We start from the raw sequence: 25,896 nt of genomic DNA on the forward strand, positions 1-25,896 counted from the left end.
CTTAGAGATCCAACTAAATCAGTTGTCAAACAGTTCTCGGGACTTGTCAGTGGGACGGATGACACAGAGAAAAGACCCCAGGATGATGCCAATGGGAACACATGCAAGTACACACGTTTGGAGAATGATGGGCAGGGGCCTGTCACCATCTCTTCAGATCAGTTATTAACTGTACGTAAAGGGCGACTCAATCTTGCTGTGTGTGTATGGAAACCAAGAAACAGATAACTAGGGGTTACGTGTCGACCAGACTGCTAAACAGTGGTGCTAAGACAGATGAACCAGACCTGAGTTACTCAAATACACAAATCTCGAGAATGTGACAACAAACGAAGAAACAGGTTGCAGACAGATGTGCAGAGGATGCCATCACGCGGGTGAAGCTCTAGGACACCCCAAACAACACATCTATAAGTGCAGCACTCGAAGCATGGCGGGGAGGACCTCACCCAGCTTCTGGGGTGCCTGCTCCCGGGGACGGGAAGGAGAAGCAGGGTGGGTCACAGACACTTCGCACTGCACCTGAAACAGCTTATTTTCTTAAAAATATCAATTATAACTATTAATAAAATGTTTGCATTGTAAATTTTGGGCAATGGGTACAATACAGATTTTTTTGTACAACATAGTATCTCATAATTAAACACTTAAAAACTAAAACACAGTGTTACCTGGTAAAATACTGAAAATGAAAAGAAACTATTTGTAATCAAGGAACTATTTTTGCTTCAGGTTCTTGTTTCCAAAACAGCAGAAGCAGTTTGTAAACAACAAATCATCTTTAATCAGTCTCCGATTGCTTGATGTTCCCCCCTCTGGAGTAGCGTTTCCCTTTATTGATATCTTTTTGAGCTCTTCTACCACTTGATTATATGGGTCTCTTTGGAGTTATCTGTGCTTTTCATCTTATCACCCAGATCCACTGAACAACTTCTCTCTCAGGTGTATTCTCTGGATACTCGCCTGTAAACCAGTAAATACTAAAGACAAAAGTCAAAACATCTGACTAGCTAATAGGAGACTGTCCTGAAACACCCAGCAAAAGGAAACGGAGAGATCACTGCTAAATCAATCGCACCACATAAATCCAACCAAATGTGAGTCCATCGAGTGGCCAGAACCGCCCCCTGCTGGTCTTGCTCTCTGCAGTACACTTGTTCCCACCAAGCTCGATGTTTGGGACATGTGCACCAAGAGGGGGCACAAAACAGTTAATCCCAGCATGCCAGAAACCAGGAGGCTGGCGTTCTCACCTGCGACCTGTGGAGAACGGCAGAACTGGACCCAACTGCTGGTCCAGATGCACTAGTGAGAGGCTCTCTTCTCTGTGCAGGGTGACAGATCAACTGCCAAACTCTTCAACAAGTCCCTCAATTGAACAACTGGTTCCTGTCAGGTGGATCAACTTGCAGAGAGAGAAAATGGGCTTCTGATGTTCAGTAGATACCAGCCACCAACCGGCTATTGGTTATTTGGCAACAGCAGGCAGCTGTTCCAGGTCCAAACTCCCCTGGCTGCCATTAGGAGAGTCTGCTGGGTGGTACCAGCTGATGGACGTGCGATGGCTGGAAAGTGTCCATCTGTGTTGGGCTGCACCTGGTCATCATTTCTCTGTTGAAGACGCTTGCTTTTCGGAAGCACATGGACAAATTCCTTGGCACGGAGCAAGGTCCGGGGAAGCATGTCTGTGCTGCACCTCAGTCGGTAACAGCAGCACGAAGGAAGGAAGAGGTGATTCATTTGGATGTCGCTCAGGTTGTTCCCAGCGGATGGAATCAGTACAATTCCTAACTGGATTTACTGAGCCTAGGATGTGCCTGTGTTAGCAGAGTATCTCCTGGACATAAACACATTTGACACAGCCCTGAGGTGCTCTAACAACAGAATGAGCTTCACCATGTCTTTTTCTTTATTTCAAAGAATTTTAGAAGTCAACAAGATACATTTTTTCTGGCTACTCTTTCAAAGGTGCGGAGTCCACACACAGTTTTCAGGGAAATGCAAGGTCCTCTGCTGAGTTCACTTTCAGTACCAAAAGACTGAACTTAGAAAGCAACTCGATGCACACCATTCTTTGTGAGTGCTTAATGAGCTCTTAAAGTCTTGTTTTTAAGAGCTAAAACCAGGAAGTTCTGTTTGCCATCCATGAAAGATGCAGTCCTGAAGGTCTGTGGCGGGTTCAGCCTCTTGAATCCAGTTCTCTAGTAACTGTAAAGTCAGCCAAGTACCTTCTTGTGCCTTGAGGAGCAACTGACTGTGTGACATCAGGCGGCAGAAGGGCACTGCGGTGACTCCGGGAAGAGAGCTGCCAGGCACGCGGGAGCCACCGCGGCTGTCCTCATCAGTGATACTCGTCAGGACTGCGGTGACACCGGGAGAGAGCTGCCAGGCACGCGGGAGCCACCGCAGCTGTCCTCATCAGTGATACTCGTCAGGACGGAGACAGGAGAACTCCGGAACGTTCCCTTACACATGGGAAGCTACTGGTTCATTTTACATATTTGTAAGTGGAAAAGTTGGCATTAGAATACAGCCAGTGGGCAACACCTTCGTGGGCTGTGCCCACGCCTAGGCCACTCCTGTCCATTCATGGAGCTGAGATTTATCGTTCCTCTCCTTCCACTAGCATGATTTTGAAAGTTCAAGCAGCCGAATGTCCCCCAAATTTAAACATCAACAATGCCGTGCTGTGCAGGAGCCCAGCGCACGGCACGCAGGCACGCTCCTAGCCGCAGCCGCAGTTCCTCGCTCCACTCCAACTCGGCAGAAACGCCCACCCTGTGGAGACGGAGCGGTGCATCAGTCCCTGATCGCTGTTTTCCAGAAGTATGCTGGAAAGGACGGAAACAGCTGCACTCTCTCCAAGAGGGAGTCCCTAAGCTCCATGAATGCAGAACTGGCTGCCTTCACAAAGAACCAGAAGGATCCTGGTCCTTGACCGCATGATGAAGAAGCGAGACCTCAACAGTGACGGACCACTAGATTCCCAAGAATTTCTTAATCTTACTGGTGGCTTAGCTGTGGCTTGCCATGAGTCCTTCATGAAATCTGCCCATTGCCAGAAGCGTATCTGAGGCCCCCACGGGCCTACCCTCAAAAACCTCCTTCCCTTCAGTCACCCAGTCATTCCGGCCCACACATACCCTGAGCCCAATACATCCACCACACTAGGCAGCCCACTCCTGCTGCTGGAAATAAAACAATATTTTTTTTAAACACACACGCACACACACACACACAAATGCCATGCTGCTTTCTGGGTCCCCCTCCCCTGGGGGTGGGTGCACATATATATGTATGTGTGTGTGTGTATATATATATTTTTAAATTTCATTTCTTTTTTTTTTTTTTTACTTTTTGCTACTTGAATAGTTGAAGTCCATTTCAAAAGATTCAAAAGGCTTTGTAGAAAATATAGAAATTGATCTCATAACTTCAGACACACAGACCATCAAAGGAACGAAAGATCTGGGAGTCAGTTTAGTTTCTTTTTGCATTATTTTTAGAGGCATGATAAATGGTCTTGTCATTGCGTTTTAAATAGAGTTTCACTTGCCACCAAGTAAAATCAACTATTCAATGACAGAATGTTTAAATTCTCTCCAGTTCTTTGCAACAAACTGTCTGGAAGGAGCGACATTAGGGACCCCCAGGGCACGGCCAGCTGCCTGAGCAGTTCTGTGGTCTGATACTAGTCAGGATGGAGATGGGAGGACTCCGGAACTTTCCCTTACGTATAGGAAGCTATTGGTTCATTTTACATATTTATAAGTCAAAAAGTTCGCATTGGAATACAGCCAGGGGGCAGAGAGGGTGGAGGCTGGCGTGGCCTCAGGGGAAGCAGGGCCCCTGGATCCTGCGCGCACTTCCTGTAGAGCTGCTCTGGCCACAAGGCAGTCAGATGCCCAGGGCTCCCTGGCCTGGAAGGTGCTGCATCCTGCAACCTGCGTCCAGGCCCTGGCAAGCTGCGGGCCAAAGGAGGAGCCCTGAGGGCCGAGCACCCCAAGTCTGTCAGTGGCCTGCTGCATCTGGTAGCCCCAAGCACTACCGCAGTTTATAGGAGACTTCAGAGTTTTTCAGGAAAATTCTGTTGGCCCTTTTCATTTGGGAGATACAATCTACAACCTGTGAGCTGTAGTGCTTGCAAACTCTCCTCAGTGCCACAGTCACTGCCCTACCCACCCAGTCACCGGCGACAGTCCCCAGTGCTTCTGTCCTCTTTTCGGACACTGAGAGGAAAGCTGCACTCAGGTCCCTGGGGAGGAGGCTGTGAGCCAGGTCACGAGATCCCCATCTGCTTTCTCAGTTCTGACTCAGGCCAGGCCACGAGCACCCAGCCCAGGCACCAACACCCACACGGCCCTGACCTAGGCAGAGCGTTCTGCCAGGTCCTGTGCACAACACACCCGAGGAAGGCACCGCTGTCACATGTGAGCACACACTGGTCCCTCTTCCACGCCTCCGGGCAGCTCATATGCTCCGGAAATTGAAGATATTTACAAATGAAATTAAATGTGTCCTTCCTCAGCAGCGTAGAAGATGGACTCAAAACCATATTAATCCTAGATCTAAAAACACCGTGACGGTGAGCTGAGAAGAGGAGCACGGAAGAAGGCCAATGTCGAAGGAACTTCTGCCGCGGAGGAAAGCAGTCCAGAGCAAGGGGCTTTTAGAAAGAGTAAACATTTGAGGAGAAAAGACAAGCTGTTCACACGGAAGAACAGCTCTCCATGTGTAGTCCAACAAAAAAGTCTCCACCAGAATTCTACCAGTTGTCATCAAGGAAGAGCGCAGCCAAACAGTCGCGCTTTAGAGTGCTGCTCGCCAACTAAAAGGAAAGCCCGCGACGGGACCGGGACCCATACCTAGCTACTAAAGGAGGACATGGGCCTTCCTCCAAGGGGAGACGCATGTGCACAGATGTTGGAAAACAGCCTCCTCGGCGCCCCCTCGACTGGGGCTGCAGATCCCAAGGACCCACTGTTCTGATGTTGGGAACTCGACAGATCCTGAGGGTCACCCAGAAGGACTGTCGGAAAGGCGACTTGTAAAACTAGGCAAGAGAAATAGGGTGAAAGCACAACACAATAGACTGAATCAGCGGGCGTGGTGGCACACACCTGTAATCCCAGCAACCTGGGAGGCCGAGGCAGGAGGATCACACATTTGAGACCAGCCTCGGCAACTTGGCAACACCCAGTCTCAGAATACAAAAGAAAAAGGGCTGGGTCCCCTGGGTTCAATCCCCAGTACTAAAAAGCAAAACCGAAAACAGGAAAAAAAAGGAGGACGGAATCAAGGACAAACTGGGCACGGGTGTCCTGCATTCACTTCACCCAAACTCCTGGAAGCCACTCATCATGTTGAGTACTCTCCGCTCCCAGCTGGTGCAGGGCTGGCCTGGGGGGGAGTCTGCCAGTGCTCCTCCGCATTGAGAGGCGTCCTGGGGCTCATCCCCACACTCTCGCGCCCACTCCAGGCTGGGCTGGGGGGGTTACGCCTCCCAGCAGGGCGCTCCACTCAGCCCTGCGGGACCCTCCTCATGTGCTCTTGACTCCGTTTCCAGTATTCTGCCAGGGAGTTCTGCAGCGAGGTTCACCAAGGACGTCAACCTATCTTCTTGTAGGAGCTCTGCTTGATGCTGGTGTTGGGGCAATGCTCACCCATGAATCCGGTTTGAAAGCATTCCTTCTTCAATTTGCTGCAAGAGTCTGAGAGGGACTGCTGTTAGTTCTTCTTCGAATGTTCAGTAGATTTCTTCTTCAAATGATCACAACAAGCCATCTGGTCTTGTTGGGAGATTCTGAATAACTGGTTCTGCCTCTTTAAATGGTTTTAAGTCTGTTCAGATTTTGGGGTACTGGAGATTGAATACTGAGATGCTGTGCCACTGAGCTGTTCTCAGACCTTTTACATGCTGACAGAGGGTCTCACTAGATGGCTGAGGTTAGCTCGGAACTTGTGATCTTCTTGCCTCAGCCTCCTGAGTGGGTGGGGTTATAGGTGTGTGCCCCCCACACCCAGCTACTCAGATTTTATTCAGATTTTTTACTTGTTCATGCCTCAGTCCTGTAAATTGTATGTTTCTAGAAAATAATCCATTTGTTCTGCATTTTCTAATCTGTTGGCAAACAACTGCTCATAGTAGTCTCCGGTGCTTTTTTTCCGATACAGGGTGCTGAGTGGGGTATTCCACCACTGAGTCACACCCCCAGGCCTTTCTTTACTTACTTAGAGACAGTGTCTCGAAGACATTTTCTAAGTTCATTGTGATTTCTTTGACCCACTGGTTAAGAGTGCATTAATCTACACATATTTATTTGTGAGTTTTCCTTTTACTAATGATTTCTACATTCACTTCCTGGTGAATAGAAAACAGGCTTGGCATGACATCCATCTTCTTAAATTTAAGGCTTGTTTGTGGCCTAACATGGGGCCTATCTTGGAGAATGTTCCTGGGTAGAGTGTTGCGTCAGGTGGAACTAGTAAACACACGGAACAATCTCTGATCTAGCACTGAAGTGGGATACTGAATTCTCCTACTATAATTGTTACTGTCTATTGAGACAGGGTCTCATTAAATTGCTTAGTGTCTTGCTAAGTTGCTGAGGCTGGTTTAGAACTTGTTATCCTCCTGCCTCAGCCTCCTGAGTGCTGAGATGAAAGGCATGTGCCACTGTACCAGGCTCTCCCATCAATACATCAATGTTTGCTTCACACGTTTGGGTGTTCTGCTATTAAGTTCATATATATTTTCAACTGCTCTATCTTCCTGGCAAACCGACAGGTTTACCATCATACAACGTCCTTCTTATCTCTTATGACAGTTATCTGATGTCAGCATGGCTACTTCAGCTCTCTCTGGGTTACTATTTCCATATTATATATTTATCCATCCTTTACTTCCAGCCTGTGTATGTTCTTATATTCAAAATGAGTTCCTTGTAAACATCATGTAGCTGGATATCATCTTGTTATCTATTTAGAGACACTTTTGCTTTTGAACAGGAGTTAAATCCAGGTTCGTTTACAGAAGCAGTGGTAGAGACTCACTTTGCCGTCTTGCCGACTGTTCCCCTGTCTGGTCACGGGGCTGCCCCTCTGCTGCCCTACCTGGTTTCCTGCTCCGACTGTCTCCCACCTACCTCTGTGCACCTTCACAGGTGTCATCTTAGTTGTTACCGTGGGGTTTACGAAAAACATCTTAAGAGATTTAATAACATATTTCAAACTAATAATAAATGAACATTGAGCACATACAAAACTCTACTCATTTACGTCTTTTCCCGAATTGTTATAAGTATCACAAATTACAATTTTAATAATCACATCATTCTAGTTACTTTTGTACCAGAGTTAAAAGCAATTTATGCACCAATATTGTTATAGTATTATCACATTTGTCTGTATGTCTACCTGTACCAGAAAGCTTTACCTCTTTGTATGTTTTTACATTGCTGCTTAGTGTCCCTTGATTTCAACTTGAAGAACCCTGTCTAGCAATTCTTAGGAGGCAGGTCTGGAGATGAAAAACTCCCTCAGTTCTGTTTAATTGAGAAGGTCTTACCTCTAATCTATTTTTGCAGGAGAGTTTTGCAGGCAGGTTTGGCAGAGTTTTGTCTCTGCCCCTCCAACACTCAGAGTGCACGATTCCACATTTTCTGGCTGTGATGTTCTGCTGAGAACTCTGCTGGTCGCCTTGTGGGGCTCCCTGTCCACGAAGAGTCATTTTTCATGATGCTTTCAAGATCTGACTTCTGGTAGTCTGTGAACGTCCCGAGGTGGGTCTCTTTGGATTTATCCTAGCTGAAGTCCTTTGAGCTTCCTGAACTAGGATTCCCAATGCTTCCTTGGATCTGGGGAAATGCTGCCATTGTCCTTTCACGTAAGTGCTCTACTTGCCCCGTGTTTGGATTCCAATGTTGTGTACATTGTTCCACTTAGGGTTGCTGCTAACGTCCCCAGGTTGTTTTTTTTTTTTTTTTTTCCATTTTCTTCATTTTTTAAAAATTATTATTGTTTACAAATGGGATACATGTTGTTTCTCTATTTGTACATGGAGTCAAGGCATACCATTTGTGTAATCATAAATTTACATAGGGCAATGATGTTTGATTCATTATTTTTTTTCCCTTCTCTCCCACCCATCCCACCCCTCTTTTCCCTCTATACAGTCCTTCTTTCCTTCATTCTTACCACACTCCTTATCCCTAACCCTAATGCTAAACCCTCCCACCCCCCATTCTATGTCCTCATCAGCTTATCAGCGAGATCATTTGTCCTTTAGTTTTTTGAGATTGGCTTATCTCACTTAGCAAGATATTCTCCAATTTCATCCATTTGCCTGCAAATGCCATAATTTTATCATTCTTCATTGTGGAGTAATATTCCATTGTATATATATGCCACAGTTTCTTTATCCATTCATCAACTGAAGGGCATCTAGGTTGGTTCCACAATCTGGCTATGGTGAATTGAGCAGCAATGAATATTGATGTGGCTGTATCTCTGTAGTATGCTGATTTTAAGTCCTTTGGGTATAGGCCAAGGAGTGGGATAGCTGGGTCAAATGGTGGGTCCATTCCAAGCTTTCTGAGGAATCTCCATACTGCTTTCCAGAGTGGCTGCACTAATTTGCAACCCCACCAGCAATGTAGGAGTGTTCCTTTTTTACCACATCCTCGCCAACACCTATTGTTGCTTGTGTTCTTGATAATCGCCATTCTAATTGGGGTGAGATGGAATCTTAGGGTAGTTTTGATTTGCATTTCTCTTATTACTAGAGATGTTAAACATTTTTTCATATATCTGTTGATTGCTTGTAGATCTTCTTCTGTGAAGTGTCTGTTCATTTCCTTAGCCCATTTGTTGACTGGATTATTTGTATTCTTGGTGTAGAGTTTTTTGAGTTCTTTATAGATTCTGGAAATTAGCGCTCTATCTGAAGTATGAGTGGCAAAGATATTCTCCCACTCTATAGGCTCTCTCTTCACATTGCTGATAGTTTCCTTTGCTGAGAGAAAGCTTTTTAGTTTGAATCTATCCCAGTTGTTGATTCTTGCTTTTATTTCTTGTGCTATGGGAGTCCTGTTAAGGAAGTCTGATCCTAAGCCAACAAGTTGAAGATTTGGACCTACTTTTTCTTCTATAAGATGCAGGGTCTCTGGTCTGATTCCAAGGTCCTTGATCCATTTTGAGTTGAGTTTTGTGTAGGGTGAGAGATAGGGGTTTAATTTCATTCTGTTGCATATGAATCAGTCTCACAAAAGAGGTGAAAGACCTCTACAATGAGAACTACAGAACACTAAAGAAAGAAATTAAAGAAAACCTTAGAAGATGGAAAGATCTCCCATGTTCCTGGATAGGCAGAATTAATATTGTCAAAATGGCCATACTACCTAAAGTGCTATACAGATTCAATGCAATTCCAATTAAAATCCCAATGATGTACCTTGCAGAAATAGAGCAAGCAATTATGAAATTCATCTGGAAGAATAAAAAACCCAGAATAGCTAAAGCAATCCTTAGCAGAAAGAGCGAAGGAAGGGGTATCACAATACCAGATCTTCAACTCTACTACAAAGCAATAGTAACAAAAACGGCATGGTATTGGCACCAAAATAGACAGGTAGATCAATGGTACAGAATAGAGGACATGGACACAAACCCAAATAAATACAATTTTCTCATACTAGACAAAGGGTCCAAAAATATGCAATGGAGAAAAGATAGCCTCTTCAACAATGTTGCTGGGAAAACTGGAAAACGTCCCCAGGTTTTTTGTCACTGCTCTTCATTCTTCTTTGTCCCTCTGACTTGATAATTTCAAAGGACTTGTTTTTGTGTCTTCCTTCTCTTCTGCTCGATCAAGTGGGCTGTTGAACCCTTTAGTGAGTTTTTCAATTTAAGTATTGTATTCTTCAGAATATAAACTCAGTGCTGTAATTTATTTTTTATAATTTCTATCTTTTGGCTGATATCCTTTTTTTTTTCTTCAGGCTTTGTTTTCCTGATTTTGTTTAGTTGTCTATCAGTGCTCTCTTGCAGTACACTTGAGACTCCTGAAGACAATTATTTGAATTCTTAGGTAATTCATAGCTCTCCATACCTTTAGGGTTGTATTTTGGGACCTAATCATTTGGTTAGGCTGCAATTCTCTTTTTCTTTGTGTGTCTTATTTTTATGAACTTGTATTTTTCTAAAAAAAAAAAAAAAAAAAAAAGACAACCACCTCTCCCAGTCTTTCCAGACTGAATTTGTACAAGGGAAGACCCTCACCAATCGGTCCAACTAGAGATTCTGGGGGTCCCTCAAATCTTTTCCAAGAAGGTGTCTTCTCCAGACTTGTGCATTTCATTTCCAAATTAAAGAGCTTCACTTTTTTATTTCTCAAGAGCTTGTGATCTTTTGCTCCCTCTGGTGTACATATGTGGTACTGCAGTTTCTCTGGCAGGGCCACAAGCTGCTGAGCTTGCTTCCTGGTCCCCAAGCATCCGAAGTATGCCAGTTTCCTGTCAATGCTACAAATCAGGCAAGAAAGAAAACAGTCCTTCTGGCAGTCCCCAGAGGGGCCAGAATGTCAGATGCACATTCCACTCTTCTCTTTCTCCCAAGGGAGAAGCCACAAGCTGCACTCTTTCTCCCAATCTTGTTGGGCCGTGCCAGCCTCCATCAGAAGAGCTGTCAGTTCTTTGGTGCTGCAACAAGTCTCTGAGCTTTCTCAGTTCTGTGTGGCCCCAAGGTTCACAGTGCTGGCTTCCCACTGGCGCTCAGAGTCAGTTCCTTGGACATTCCCTGAAAAACTGAGATGTTGGATGCATGTTCTAATCTTCTAGATCCCTCCAAGGGAGAACCTATAAACTGGGCTTTTCCTCAGAAGCCCATCCACTGGTCCAGCCTAGAGAAATGCTTACCGCTGTGGATATGGCAAAATCTTTCTTACCCATTTCAATGTGGTTATTCTTGACTTTGAGCTTGTCTGCAGCATGTGACTTCTTAACTTTCTATAGTTCTCAAAATGGCTGTTTTGGCCACATATTGTTATTAAGTTGATGTCTCAGTGTGGGAATGAGACTGGGACTTCCTATGCTGCCATATTTTTTATGTCATTCCTGAACAATTTCTTTAATGTTTATTCATTGAGTTTTCCTCTTTGATAATGACCTGCTTATATTCTCTGCCCATTTCCACAGCAGAGTCCATGGTTTGTGGTAGTCATTTGGCATACTAATCTTTTTGTAAGTTTTGTAAGTTGCAAATAGTCTCCAAGTCTGTGACTGGTTATTTCCAACTGTTAATAGTGGTTTTTCATAGTAATAATGATGATGATGATGATGATTTGTTCTTAGTTGATTTTTTAAAAATTTTCAAATATATGACAGATTTTGGGAGCCTGTGTAGAGAGTACATACGCATTGATTTTATCCATTTTTAAGTTTCCTTAAAATTTTTTAAATCATATTATTCAAAAGATACATTATTCAACATTTACCTCATATCTAAAGTCTTTACTTGACAAGTAATTAAGTAAGTCTAAATATTTTTCATGCTCCCTAGAGATTCTTATTTTTTAGGCATACATTACAATACTACAAAATTTACCCACTTTAAGCATACTGTTCAATGATGTGAATATGTTTACTGAGTTAAAAATCATAACTTATCATCATCATCATCATCTAGCTTCAGAACATTCCCATCACCTTAGACAACTCCTAAGTGTTCATTTGTAGGAATTCTCTGTTCCTTCCCCCAGCCCCAGACAACTAACCTCTTGTTTGTGTCTAGATTTGCCTGTTTGCCTATTCTGAATGTTTCCTACAAATGGAATCATAACACGTGCAGTCTTTTGTGAGTGGCTTCTTTCGCTCAGAATCTTGCTGAGGTTCATCCATGTTGCAACACCGGTCAGCGCCTTCTCACTGGGGAATATTCATCTATTGTATGGACATACCAAATTTGTTTATCCTTCATGAGTTGAGGGATGTTTGGGTTGCTCCCACTTTTTGCCCACTATGAATAATGCTATGAACATTCATATACAAGCATATGGGTGCTGATTAACTATTTGTATATATTTTTAGTGAAATCATTATTTCAATCTTTTGCCCATTTTAAACTGAGTTGTCTTATTGCTGAATTCTTCATATATTCTACACATCAAGGCTTAATCAGCTGTGTGACTTGGAAATATTTTCTCACACTCTGAGATTTGTCTTTTCATTTTTTAAATGATAGTTAACAGATTTTTTTTGCGGGGGTGGTGCTGGGGACTGAACCCAGGGCCTTGTGCATGCTAGGCAAGTGCCCTACTACTGAGCTATACCCCCGATCCCATAAAATTCGTTTATCCATTCACTTGTTGATGGTCCTTTGGATTGGTTCTGACTTAGAACTATTTCAAATGAAGCAGCTATGAACATTCACACACAAGCATTAGTGAGTGCCTATGTGTTCACTGATTATGAGAAAAGACACAACAGTGGATTGGTGAGCTGCCTCACCATAGCAAACTGTTACGAAGCATGTGTACCACTCACATTCTCGTGAGCAGAGTAGAGAAGATCCACATCTACAACACAGGCTAAGGTGAGTGCTTTAAACTTTAGTCATTTGAGGGACTGTGAGGTGGTGTCACATTGGTTTTTTAAATATTTTACTGTGGTAAAGCAAATAACAATAGTTATTTAGCCATTTATAAGTGGTAAAAATTCACTGACATTAAATACATAACGTACAGTGCTGTATTATCCTTACTACAGTCTATACCTAAAGCTTTTCATCATCTCCAACATAACCTTTTCACACATTAAACAATAACTCCATTTTTATCCTTCCTCCAGCCCTGGTAACCTCTCTCCTGCTTTCTGTCTCCAATGAATGTGCCTTTCTAGGATCTCATGTAAGAGAAATTAAACACTGTCCTGTGTCTGGCTTATTTCACTAAGCAAGATGTCTCCAAGGTCTGCCCATGTTCTTGCATTTATAAAAATTCTATTCCTTATGGCTGAATAATATTCCATCGTACAGGACAGAACACATTTGTTTCCCCATTCAACTGATGATGGAAATTTGGTTGTGTCTACCTTTTGACTACTGTAGCTAATGAGCATGGGCGTACAGATGACCGCTAAAGCTTCTGCTTTACTTTCCTTCCTGATATATACACAGCAGAGAATTTTCTGGGTCACATGATATTGATTCAAAGTTCAACTTCTGGGGGAAGCACCAAACTGAACAGTAGCTGCCCCAGTTTATGTTCCCAGCAGTATTGCACAAGGGCTCCAATTTCTCTGCCTCCTCAGCAACACTTATCTTCCATTTCTTTCTTTTAATTATTATTATGGTCATCCTACTGGGCGTGAAGCAGTAATTCACTGTGGCTTTGACTCGCATTTCCCTAATGATCAGTGATGTTGAACATCTTTCTGTGTGCTCATTAGTCAAGTCCTTTACTTTTTCCTTGTCTGTGGTTTTTGTTTGCTTTGCTTTTTTTCCTTTTCTTTCTTTCTTTCTTTCTTCCTTTATTTATTTATTTATTTATTTATTTATTTATTTATTTATTTTTGTGATGCCAGGGATCAAAATCAGAGCTGCCAGAGCACCTGTCTAGGTGCTGTACCCTGAGTTACATCCTCAGCCTCTGCCCTTTTTTGAACTGAATTCTTGGTTATTGTTGAAGAGTTTATTACACATTCTAGATACTAATTCCTTATTTAGATATATTATCTGCAAAAGTTTTAATTCAGTTCGGCAGACTAAACTGCTGTTCTGGTAGGATTCTTTGAATTGCAGAAGTTAAGACTGACTGACTGACTGTGCTGGGGATCAGACCCAGAGCCTGTGCATGTCAGGAAAGAGCTCCAGCACGGGCCAACAAGGGATTCCCAGCAAGAAGTTAATTCTAACAAAGTTCTATTCGGATATTTTTTCTTCATTGCATATATTTTTGCGTCACCTCTAAAAAATCATTGCCAAATCCAATGTCATAAGGATTTTTTTCAATTTTCCTTCTAAGAATTTCATAGTTTAAGCATTAGATGCAATGAATTCCTAAAGGCTGAGGACAAAGACCATTTCTGAGAGCGTCATCTGGCAATAGCTTTACAGACACACACACACACACACACACACACACACACACACACACAACAAAGTCCCTCAGACCCTAGATTCTCTTAGTGACTTGTTAAAGAATTAAATGCTCACCAATGAAAACAACTCCGAATTGTTTTACAGAGCAAAGAAACATGTGGATCATGATTAATTGCGTTTTAATTTGTTTGAATCTATTTGATTTGTTTAGTCTAGATTTTAGAATATTATGTTTCTTAAAATAAGTCATATGTGCACATCAAATATCGGTTGCCTTGTAACTACCCTGATATATAGCTACACACACACTCTCATGCACTCACAGTGGAGGGGTGGGGGCAAGCCAGGAGCACACACTTGCGTCTGTGCATCCTCTCCTCTGACACAGGGAGGGACCCCAGGCGAAGCTCTCCCTTTTTGTGTTCCTGCCTGTAGATACAGGGATTTTTACCTAATGGGTACACAAAAGATGTTGCATAAAGAAATTTATTTACTGTCCTATGAGGGTTAAGAAAATACTGATTGAAAAAAGAAAAGTAAAAAACTCACCAATCAGCCACACAGAATATGCCCATAACTAGGAACACGCATGTCCTGTGATTTAGAGGCGTTTGCTCTCACAACTGAACTGATACATTTTGAAACTTGAGAAGAGGGATGTTTAGTTTAACACCTACCGTCTTTGAGTGTTAAATCCATTAAGATGATTCTCTCTGAGCTCAGACACTAATGATAAAACCATCTGTAAAACAAAATCAGTTGCAGGTGAACTCATACCGCAAACAGGATTACGTCAGTTCTATTTGTCTTGGTGTGAGTGACATTTCCGCTGAGATTCCTCCACCCAGCCTCCACCATCCTCTCCTTGCATTTTCCTTAGTCGGAGTCAAAAGAAAGCAGCGCCAAGGCACATTCACCCATCAGTGGGTTTATGTTTAACATGTATTATCGCATTCCTACCTAGCAGCGAACAATAGACAGTTCATTAATTTCCTAAAAAATAAAAACAAAGCATTAAAAAATGAAAACATGCTAGAATTCATTCACTGCTTTCTGAATTAGTTCTTTATTTTTAAAAAATGCTTTTCATGTGTTAAACTTTCCAAAGTCCTAAATGGCTAACAAACATTAAAAATCTCAGCATTTTTAGGAGAGTTCTATCAAGGCCATATATTAAAATTTCTTGAATATGGTTAAAATAAAAGGCAGAAGAAAACACAGCTTTAACACTAAGATGTAAACATGTAATACTATTTACTGGGTTACTTAGTGCATTTTCTACTTTTCTTTACCACAAAATTCTAATCAGTTTATTTTAAATAAAAGTTTGTCCAAGAGCACGAGGTTGTGTTTTTACACTGGTTAAGGAATGCTCTTCTCCCAGAGGCAGAAGCCTGCTTTACTAAACCTCTCCTGGTTTCACCTCCTTCTTCATAAGCTTCCATCTCAGAGTTCTTCCTTACATGGCCTTAAGCCCGCCCAAGGTAAGGAGATATAAACAGAGAGAGGTTAAACAACTCTCCTGGAGGAGTGAAGTATTTCCATGTACCTTTTTTTTTTTTTTTTTTTGGTGGAGGGGGGATGACAATGAAAATTTCAATACAAATAAGTTTAACATACTCACATTTTTAAGCAAACCGGGATAGTAATCTACAGGGTCGTACCCAAGACACTGAGTGAAAAGGCCAACTTCTTTTACATCAAATCTGAATGGTGAAAGTATATGCAATAATAAACCCTAAGAAACAAACAGAAAGAGGAAAAGTCAGCTTCTTAGGAGTAGATGAAAGTACCTGTGATGTAGATGCCCAGAATCTGAGTCCTCTGGAAGTGAGAAGGTCCTACAACACCAGCAATTCTTCTTTGTCCAAATACCCAGTTCCCTTTGATTCCAGGAGAAAAGAAAACATGGTAATATTAAAATATTAACAATGACACAAGGGAGGTCATAGGGGTGCAGCAAGTGCTTTGGAGGGGAAGCTGGGAGGTAGCAGAAAATGAGCCGGATCAGGTTATGTTATGTGCATGCAGGAACACAGCAGATGAATACGAACACCATGTATGATTGTAATGTACCAGTAAGACCTAATAACAGAAAGATCAGCTGTTCTAAACAGAAATAAAACCTTGTGTTTTTCAGAAAATACTATGAGCACAAACCAGGAAAAATACTAACTAAAAAGCAATTGATGTACAAAACATGAAATGACAAGTGCTAAGAACACAAAGATGAACATGAACAGGTAACTCCCAAGAAAAATACAAATGCCTGCGAAACAAACAGATAAATGTTCATCCTCATAATGGAAAGGAGTAAACTAGGGGCTGGGCTGAGGCTCACTGGTGGAGCGCTTGCCCAGCACGTGTGAAGCACTGGGTTTGATCCTCAGCACCACATAAAAATAAATAAGCCAAATAAAGGTATTGTATTCATTGACAACTAAAAACACTTTCAAAACACTGAGATTTAAAAAAAAAAAAAAAAAAAAAAAAGAGTAAACCAGAATGCAGAAATGCCGGTTTCCACTTGAATCCAAGTTTTCTGCAGACTTGAAAACCGGAAGCTACTGGGTTCTACGCAGCAGGTGCCCTGTGAGCTATGGGCACACACATGGGGATGTCCACTCGCGCAGCTGTGACCGTGCCACGGCTCCCCTGGAGTGTGAGCGGGTGCACCAGAGCCCGCAGGCCACCTGGACTTCAGGACTGTGTCACCTGCACAAGACACCTGGCGGGTAACAGGCACTGTTCTAAGGAATCAGCTCGGAATTATGCTTCGACTGCCCTGAGAGTCTTCCGAACCTCTGATGTGCATAGATACCCCAAGGGACTAAATCGACCCCTGACAACGTGATTAGGCTCAAAGACACCTGAAATGGTATTCTCATCGTGGAGAAAGTCTAACAGCAGGGGACAATGGCTCACTGCAAGCCATTAAAATGTTTACTAAGAAAGTAGGACAGCATTTTAAATGCTTATGTCATAGAACTGAGCAAAGAAAGGAAGATGTAAAATTCTACACCCAGAAATGATCTCATCAGCGTAAAAATAATCATACCTGAAAATAAAAACAAAACAGAGAAGCGTACTACACACACATGTGTAACCCCCTCCCACTTCACGGCACTTGCCTTTCCTGTGTGTACACCTTACTTTTATAATCAGAAAAAAAAAGGAGAAAGTGTTTTATTTGGAAATATTTAACAATATTTTTTTTGTTTATTTTGTTTGCTGTGCTGCTCAGGCTGGTCCTTGGCTTCCGGGCTCCAGCGCTCCTCCCAGCTCGGCTGCCTGGTAGCTACAGGGACCTGCCGTTGCAGCTGGCTGCTTTACGTGGTTTTAAGTGGCCTAAACTGCATTTTCTACTTACATATTATGAGATGAAATGAGCTGCATATAAAGGCACATAAACGTATGTGTGAACACTCAGGCACAAACACCTGGAGAAGTCAGTGTCATGCAGGGAAGGTGCTACGTGTACCTCAGTCCCCAGAGGCCAGCGAGAGCACAGCAGCAAACACAGCAGTGACACTCAGGGCCATTATCACTCACCCATCACTGTGCTCACCTTGGCTTCATCATAAGGTATTTCACGTAGTCAAAAGGATCTAAGATATTTACATGAAGTTCACCTACACTGAGGTGAACCCCATGTCAGAAACAGGCCAAGCCCCTGGGCCACTACCTCCCCTGCCACATTTCGCAGCCATCCCTCCAGCACAGCAGACCTGGCCTGGAACCTGGTGGGTCTCCTTGGGCAGATCAGACTGTGGTACTCGCCATGAGCTCAGACCTGCCTGGGATCCTACACACCGAGCTCCAGGTGACACTCCTGAGTCCCCACACGAGACCCGACAGTGTTTTCCAGTTAGAGAAGCTTCTAGTAAGATGTCCAAAAGCTTGGAAACATTACTGCACAGCAGAAGGCATTCGTGGTCTAAGCAACAACTGAAGACCAGCAACATACACGGCACGGCTTGTTAAAAATGAACCGACTGGAGTGGGAGAAAAGCGGGATCTCAAGGCGAAGGTGAACTTTTTAAAAGGTGTCATTCTAAGGCTCCTTATGAGAGTGAAGAAAAGCCACACGGGGCCACTTGCAGAGTGTTCTTTTCTTCCTTCCAGTAAAACCTGCCCAGAGTATAGAAAGCAAGAGCTGAAAACAGCCCGAGGGACCAGGCAGCGGGGTGGGGACAATCGGAGGTGTGTGGGTCAGGTCCCCAGGGGGACAGCAGTGGCTGCACATGCACGGGCACCACCCCTGGCTACGCTTCTAAAGAGTGAGCACGGGGCCTGGCAGGGGTCTGGGCAAGGTGGCCCAGATGCACGCCATCCACGTGGGGCGTCCACCACGTCAGACCCAGGCAGGGGAGCGGGCCCAGGCAGGCTTGGTCAGGACAGAGTGGGTTTTCATGGAGGAGGTGAGTCCCACATTAGCTGGAGGAAGCCATGCTGGAAGCCACCTGCTGCCACTCCTCCTTAACAAGCCCAGCACTCAGCGTACACAGGAGTATTCTAAGAGCTTTTCACTCGAGGCTGGATCCTGATGCGGGAGAAACCAGGAGCTGGAGTACCCTGCCCATGGCAGGCCGCCCACTCTGGCCAGCATCACGAGGAAGCCCCTGTGTCCACTCCACAGCGCAGCCGGAGAGTCTTGCCAATGCCAATTGGAGCAGTCTCCCTGCGACACTGATGGCCCCGTTCTCTTACCAGCAAGTTCAGATATCACCCCAGATCCAGAGGCCTGGCCCCACTGGCTCTGCAGCACCCACCTCCCGCCACCTGCCTGCCCACCTCTCACCAGCTGGTTGGCCACAACAAAGGACCACAACCTCTGTGACCTCTCAGGACATGAGTGTGTCTTATTCCTTCTGCTGAAGGGCTTTCCTATCTCCTTCACCTGATTAAATGTCACTTCTGGAAGGAATTCTAACTGTGACAACTAAAATTCACTGAGTGCTTACCGAGCGTGAGGCCCAGGCTAAATTCCTCAAGCCAGGCATCTCACCCAAGTTCCACTTTTCAATCGAATTCCATTAAGCAAAGTTCCAAATAAGCCACTCATAAACAGGTGGCTATTGCTACTATACTGCAGGGACTGACCCTTAAAAAACTGGAGCACAGGGTAACAGACCTGAGTGTACAACCACAGGAAACCAGTTTCAAGGCAGAAGCAGCTACAGGACTGCAATTCCTCCGCCAAATAAGACCGAGGCTTAACCCGGTGCCTCCCACCGGACTCCCGCCCTGAGAGGAGCACATGGGGAAGTTTTAGAAACACAGCAATCGACGCATCCGCTAGCTTCTGAGTGTGCACTCAGGGCCTGTGACCAATTCCTGAGAAACATTTAAAATGGCCACAGTTCCAATATAATTCTAAACAGAGAAAAACTGAAAGCATTCCCTCCGAAAACGGAACAAGACAAGGATGCACTCTTTCACCACTTTTATTCAGATCAGACTTTTATTCATATCATCCTTGAAATTCAAGCCAGAGCAACTGGACAGGAGAAAGAAATTAAAGGGATACAAATAGGTAAAGAAGAACTCAAACTATCACTATTTGCAGATGACATGATTCTATATTTAGAAGATTCAAAAAACTCCACCAGAAAAATTCTAGAACTCATAAATGAATTAAGCAAAGTAGCAGGATATAAAATAAACACCCATAAATCAAATGCATTCCTATGCATCAGTGATGAATCTAGTAAAAGAGAAATTAGGAAAACTACCCCACTTACAATAGCCTTAAAAAAAAAATACTTGGGAATCAATCTATCAAAAGAGGTGAAAGACCTCTACAATGAAAACTACAGAACACTAAAGAAAGAAATTGAAGCCCTTGGAAGATGGAATGACCTCTCATCCTCCTGGATAGGCAGATTTAATATTATCAGAATGGCCATATTATCAGAAGTGTTGTACAGATTTAATGCAATTCCTATTAAAATCCCAATAACATTCTTCATAGAACTAGAAAAAGCAATCATGAAATTCATTTGGAAAAATAAGAGACCGGAATAGCCAAAGCAATCCTTAGCAAGAAGAGTGAAGCAGGAGGCTAATAATACCAGAACTTAAACTATACTACTTAGCCATAGTAACAAAAATAGCATGGTATTGGCACCAAAACAGACCTGTAAAAACAATGGTACAGAATAGACACAGAGACAAACCCACATAAATACAGTTATCTCATACGAGACAAAGGCACCAAAAACATTCACCGGAGGAAAGGTAGCCTATTCAACAAATGGTGCTCGGAAAATTGGAAAGCCACCTGAGACAACGTGAAATTAAACCTCTATCTCTCACCACGCACAAAACTCAACTCGAAGTGGACCAAAGAGTTAGGCACTAGAACAAAGACCCTGGGCCTAATAGAAGAAAAAGTAGGCCCAAATCTCCACCATGTTCGACTAGGACCTAATTTCCTTAACGAGGCCCACGAAGCCCCAAAAGTAAGATCAAGAATCAGTAAATGGGATGGACTCAAACTAAAAAGCTTTTCAGCAAAAGAAACAATCAATAATGTGAAGAGAGAACCAACAGATTGGGAGAAAATCTTTACCACATGCACCTCAGATAAAGCATTAATCTCTAGGATATATAAAGAACTCCAAAAACTTAACACCAAAAAAAATGAATAAATAACCAAATCAATAAATGGGCTAAGGAACTAAACAGACACTTCACAGAAGAAAAAATAAAATCGATCAATAAATATATGAAAAAAGTTCACTATCTCTAATTAGAGAAATACAAATAAAAACTATGCTAAGATTTCATCTTGCTCCAATCAGAATGGCAACTATCAAGACTATAAGCAACAATAAATGTTGGCCAGGATGTGGGGGAAAAGGTACACTCACACACTGCTGGTGGGACTGCAAGTAAGTGCAGCCACTCTGGAAAGCAGTGTGGAGATTCCTCAGAAAACGTGGAATGGACCCACCATCTGACCCAGTCATCACACTTCTAGATTCATACCCAAAGAACTTAAAATCAGCACACTACAATAATACAGTCACATCAATATTTATAGCAGCTCAATTTACAATAGCAAAACTACGGAACCAACCTAGGTGCTCTTCAACAGATAAATGGAAAAAAAATGTGATATACATACACAATGGACTATTACTCAGTCTTAAAGAAGAATGAAATTATGTCATCTGCCAGTAAATGGAGGAGCTGGAGAATATCATACTAAGCAAAATAAATCAATCCCCAAAACAATAAAGGCTGAATGTTTTCTCTAATATGTGGATGCTAATTCACAGTAAGGGGGGGGCACGGCTAGGGAAGAATAAAGTTACTTTGGGTTAGGTAGAGGGGAGTGAAGGGAGGGTAGTGGGTATGGGGGTAGGAAGAATAGTAAAATGAATCAGACATTATTACCTATATTATACATACATGACTGCATGACTGATGTGATCCTACATGTACAATGAGAAAAATGAAATTATACTCCATTTATGCATGAAATATCAAAGTACATAAATGCATTCTACTCTCATATATAACTAATTAGAATTTTTAAAATTTTAAAAATAAATAAAATGGCCACAGTCAGTTTACAAACTGACTGAACACATGAAGCCTTAGAAAAATAACACCCCAAGACGGGATGCCTGCAACCACGGATGGTACTGACCCCTCTCTATACACTGGTTTGTTTTTTTCCATAAACACATGCCCATGATAAAGTTCGACTTACAAATCAGGCACAGCAAGAGATCAACAATAACTTGCAATAAAAAGGACGATCTGAGTGATGCACTGTGATAAAGTCGCCAGCATCGCTTCTCTTGTGCTGTGTGCCCACGATGAAGTAAAAGCAGGGTTGCCTGCACCAGCACTGGGAGCAGGATGGCCAGCAACCAGGACAGTGACAGAGGGGCCAACAGGCAGGTGGTGGATGCACAGGGACACTCAGGTCCCAGGCAGGATGGAATCAGAGTTGGCACTACTCAGGATGGAGTGCACTTTAGAACTTATAAACTTGTTTCTGGAATTTTTCATTTAATATATTTGAACCACAGCTGCCCACAGGGAACAGAAAAGGAAGAGAGAGAAACTGTGGATAATAGGAGAAGTGATATAATTTAATTGGCAGATCTCTCCTAGCTTATATTTCTAAAAAATTTTTAAGTGATTTTTTTATTTGGGGGAGAGGTACCAGGGATTGAACCCAGGGGTGTTTAACCACTGAGCCACATCCCCAACCCTTTTTATTTTTTTATAAGAAGAAGGTGGACTGGAGACGTGCAGCTCTGCGGCTAGGGTGTTTCCTGCCTGGCAGATGTGAAGCCCTGGGTTCGAGCCCCAGCACCACTAAACAAGCAAACAAACTGACAAATTAAAAAAAAAATTTTTTTTAAATGATTAAGCATTTTAATTGCTAAGAATAACTTTTTTACTGCCACCTAGTGGCAAATGTTCAAAACACACCATCATTAAACAGGCATCTGGCCTTGGACTGAGACTTCCTGCAGTCATTGGAGCAGTTTCTTTTTTAAATGCTGGAAGAGCAATCTTAGAGATCCTCTACCTCATCCCCTCAATTTAACCAATAAGGAACTGGGTTTCCAGATATGAAGAGACTGCTGCAAAATTATGTGTATATAATGAACAGCTTCTGCATTTAAAATGTGCAGACCAATCACCTGGACCAGGATCTAAAATCCTCCGAGGCTGAGAAGCAGCAACCAACGTGGTAGTGCCAGGCGTTGAGCCCAGTGTTGACTCGCGGAAGAGTTCTAATCATGACCGAGCTTGGCCAGTGCTTGGAACACACTGGCATGCTGCTCATACCATCACAGTGAAGTTCTGTAAGACAAGTTTCAACTTTGACTGTTTTCGGGAATCCATGTTGGCCCCCAACTCACTGTATCTGCTCCACCGTGCAACAGGTGGCACATTCACCAGCCGGTCAGGGACGCTGGAGCACGCTGGCTATGGCCTGGTGTGTGTCGGGTATGCAAGAAGAGCTGTGGGTTCTGCTCAGGCAAAGGGCTGGGAGAGCCAGACCATGGCTGGTGCTGTCGGCTGAGACACAGCACCTGTTTTCTGTTTCTCCAAACCATCTCTTCATCTGAGCGTTAAACTCTTGCAGAATTCCTACCCGTTTGCTCTCTACTGCATGTCTCTATAGTGAACACACACGCACACACAGCATCCTCATCCTTTGTTCCACAGAACACACGCTGAGTGTGATCTGTATGCCTGCCTCCTCACCTGGGCTACCAGGGAGGAAGCCTAGAGCCTGGTGAGGGGCCACGGAGACGGCACAGCTGCAGCGCACGACCCAGCACACCACGTGCCATGCTTAGAGCCAAGACGCTCACCACGGGAGCAGGCCCAGAGAGAGCAGTTCCCATGGGCCACTTTCAGGGTGTTCCCAGAGGGATGGGGTCGACACTGACCTGGTGGCTGGAGAAGACCAGAGTGCAGGAGTGACGTGCTGGGAGAACAGCGCTGGAGGCAGGCAGGCGGTGGTGAGGGGCCATGCCCAAGGCTCTCGCGTCACCCCTGACTCCAGGTTCCACCTGGCTCCCAAGCACAGCCCGCTCCATGTGGCCTCAACCTGTCTGGTCACACTCACTTTCCAGCTTTCCTCTGTGATCCCCGGGGCCAGGTGAAGTCAGGCTCCCTGCTGGTCACCAAAGCCACCCAGCCCTACCCTGAGAAACCAGCAACTCCCGCCCAGGCCAGCCGCCAGCGTTACACCGAACTCAAAATGTGCCTTTCTCCAAGCCCCCTGCTCTGGTTTGCAGCGGGGTAAGGTCTCGTCCTCCTGACTTCTCTGCGGTCTCCTGCTTGCCTTTCTCCTGGGAGCCTCACAGGGCTGTAAGAAACACATCTCATTCCAGGCAGGAGCCCCAGGCTCTGGAAGGAGGGCCTGGCTTCCTGACCCCGACGTTCCTCCCAGCGCCTGTGAGCTCGACCTTGGCACTTCACAAACACAGCTGGAGCACGCCCAATGGGACCACAGCTCCTTCACGACCACCGAGACAGAATCGCCTGTCTCCTCGTGCCCTCCTTAACGCGGTCAGGTTTCTTTTCACATTTTGCTTTCCAAAGTCATAAAGTGTCCACAGAACACTGACAAAGCAACAACAAAAACGATAACACAACACCGCTCTGTAGTCTTCCTTCCAAGGGACTGACACGCTCTGGTGACGCTGACCAGAAGCCTGTGCACTGGCGCGGAGGTGACCCCTCTGGATAGCGAGCTGCTCTGGAGCCTGGCAGCTTCTGGTCGCCTACAGACACGCCGCAGGCTGAGCAGCCCGGGAGCCACAGAGAAGCCGGGGTGTCGGGTTTGTGGAACGGGGCAACTCCAGGGCAGGCTCAGCTGTGTTCAAAGTTGTGATGCAGACCTCCACGTTTGGAAACCTCTTCCTGCAAAGCTGACTGGTAAAATAAACTCCTTTTCTTTTCTTAGTTCTAATTTATTAATTATGCCCCCAAGCGTATCCCACATTCTATCACCATGTGTCTCGTCTCTTTTCCCACAGAAGTATCTGGTCTAGGAGTGCAGAACGGGCCTCAGAAGCTGCCACTGTGAACACGGGGCAGTTCTGCTACAATGCAGCATACCTGTGCCCTCATGCTGAATGAGTCACTTCCTTTTTTACGGTCCCATGGCATTTTGTGTAAACATCTAGTAAAACATTTATGTTATTATACTGGAATTGTTTGTTTACTTAACTAATATTAAAATTCCTAAATTAATTAAATCACCTGCAAGTGATTTATAGTTTTCTAAACTGAATGTCATACTGAAAACTGGCCTATTTTCTTAATAACACGATCTTAAATTATCATTTCCTCCGCCAACAAAGACAATCTAGAAATTAGACCAACACATCAGTGTCACCCAAATTTATTTCAGTGAACAAGAAAAAGAAATGTTGCCCTCTATAGAGTACAATGGTCCAGCAAAGCCCTGCACGCCAAAGACCACAAGTGTTAAAGTTTGAAATTTTAAAAAATACATCTCAGCCGTCTGCAGAAGGGGAGAGATACCTATACACGGTTCTACCAAGAAAAAGTTCAATGTCACAAAGTCGTCCATTCCCTGGCCTCTCGACACAATGCTGGGTCCACAACGATCCTGAATGAGGGTTTAAATGGAACTTCACATGCTTTTCTAAATTGACACAAAAAAAGCAAGGGCCAGGCACTGCATATATGGAAAGGAGAAAGGTACGGAAAGTAACAGGCAGCACACCCTTATCACCCGAAGCTCAGAGCAGGCCCAGGGAGCACGATGCCCACCCACGCCCCAGAGGCAGAGCCAGGAGACTCCCCACCCTGCCGCCAAGGTGCCAGGACACATGTGGCCTCTATCACACTGCCATCCCTACTAGTCTGCAGCACCTGTATAGGAGAGTTCTCTGGGCTCAAACTCATAAAATCTGAAATCCTTGATAAAATTAAGGAATAATCAGTTTACAAATTATGATACCCATTGCCACTGATAAAACTGTAAAAAAGTTTAAAATTCTGTAACTCAGAAAACATTTTAGTTTTCATAGTATTTTTATTTCCCATTTAAGGTTTAAGATATTTCAATATGTAACTAGCACATGTGATACTAGAATAATCTACAATCCAAATCAAGAAGTGCATCCTAACTTAAAGGGAATACATCTGAAAGTCAGATGTGTTTAAATTATTCTAAAATCATTTTGAGGGAAAAAATTGTTTTCATTACAAGTATTTGTGATAATGCATTCACTAGCAAAGCGGTCGTGAGCAGTAGGACTTTTCTAAGAATGAAAACAGCCC

The 25,896-nt window shown here is 43.8% G+C and overlaps 1 protein-coding gene across 4 annotated transcripts in view; it reads right to left on the reverse strand.

Moving 5' to 3' along the window:
- The window catches only part of Fancc (FA complementation group C), a 188,019-nt gene that overhangs the window by 37,895 nt on the left and 124,228 nt on the right, over positions 1-25,896 (reverse strand). For all 4 annotated transcript variants that reach the window (XM_047526406.1, XM_047526407.1, XM_047526408.1 and 1 more), the window contains exons 5-6: positions 15,719-15,832; positions 14,772-14,836 (exon numbers count right to left, since the gene is read on the reverse strand). In XM_047526406.1, the coding sequence (XP_047382362.1) occupies positions 14,772-14,836; positions 15,719-15,832 (179 nt within the window). The remainder of the gene's footprint in view (positions 1-14,771; positions 14,837-15,718; positions 15,833-25,896) is intronic.

The sequence above is a fragment of the Sciurus carolinensis genome, chromosome 15 (genome assembly GCF_902686445.1).
Source record: "Sciurus carolinensis chromosome 15, mSciCar1.2, whole genome shotgun sequence".
NCBI classification, from domain to species: domain Eukaryota; kingdom Metazoa; phylum Chordata; class Mammalia; order Rodentia; family Sciuridae; genus Sciurus; species Sciurus carolinensis.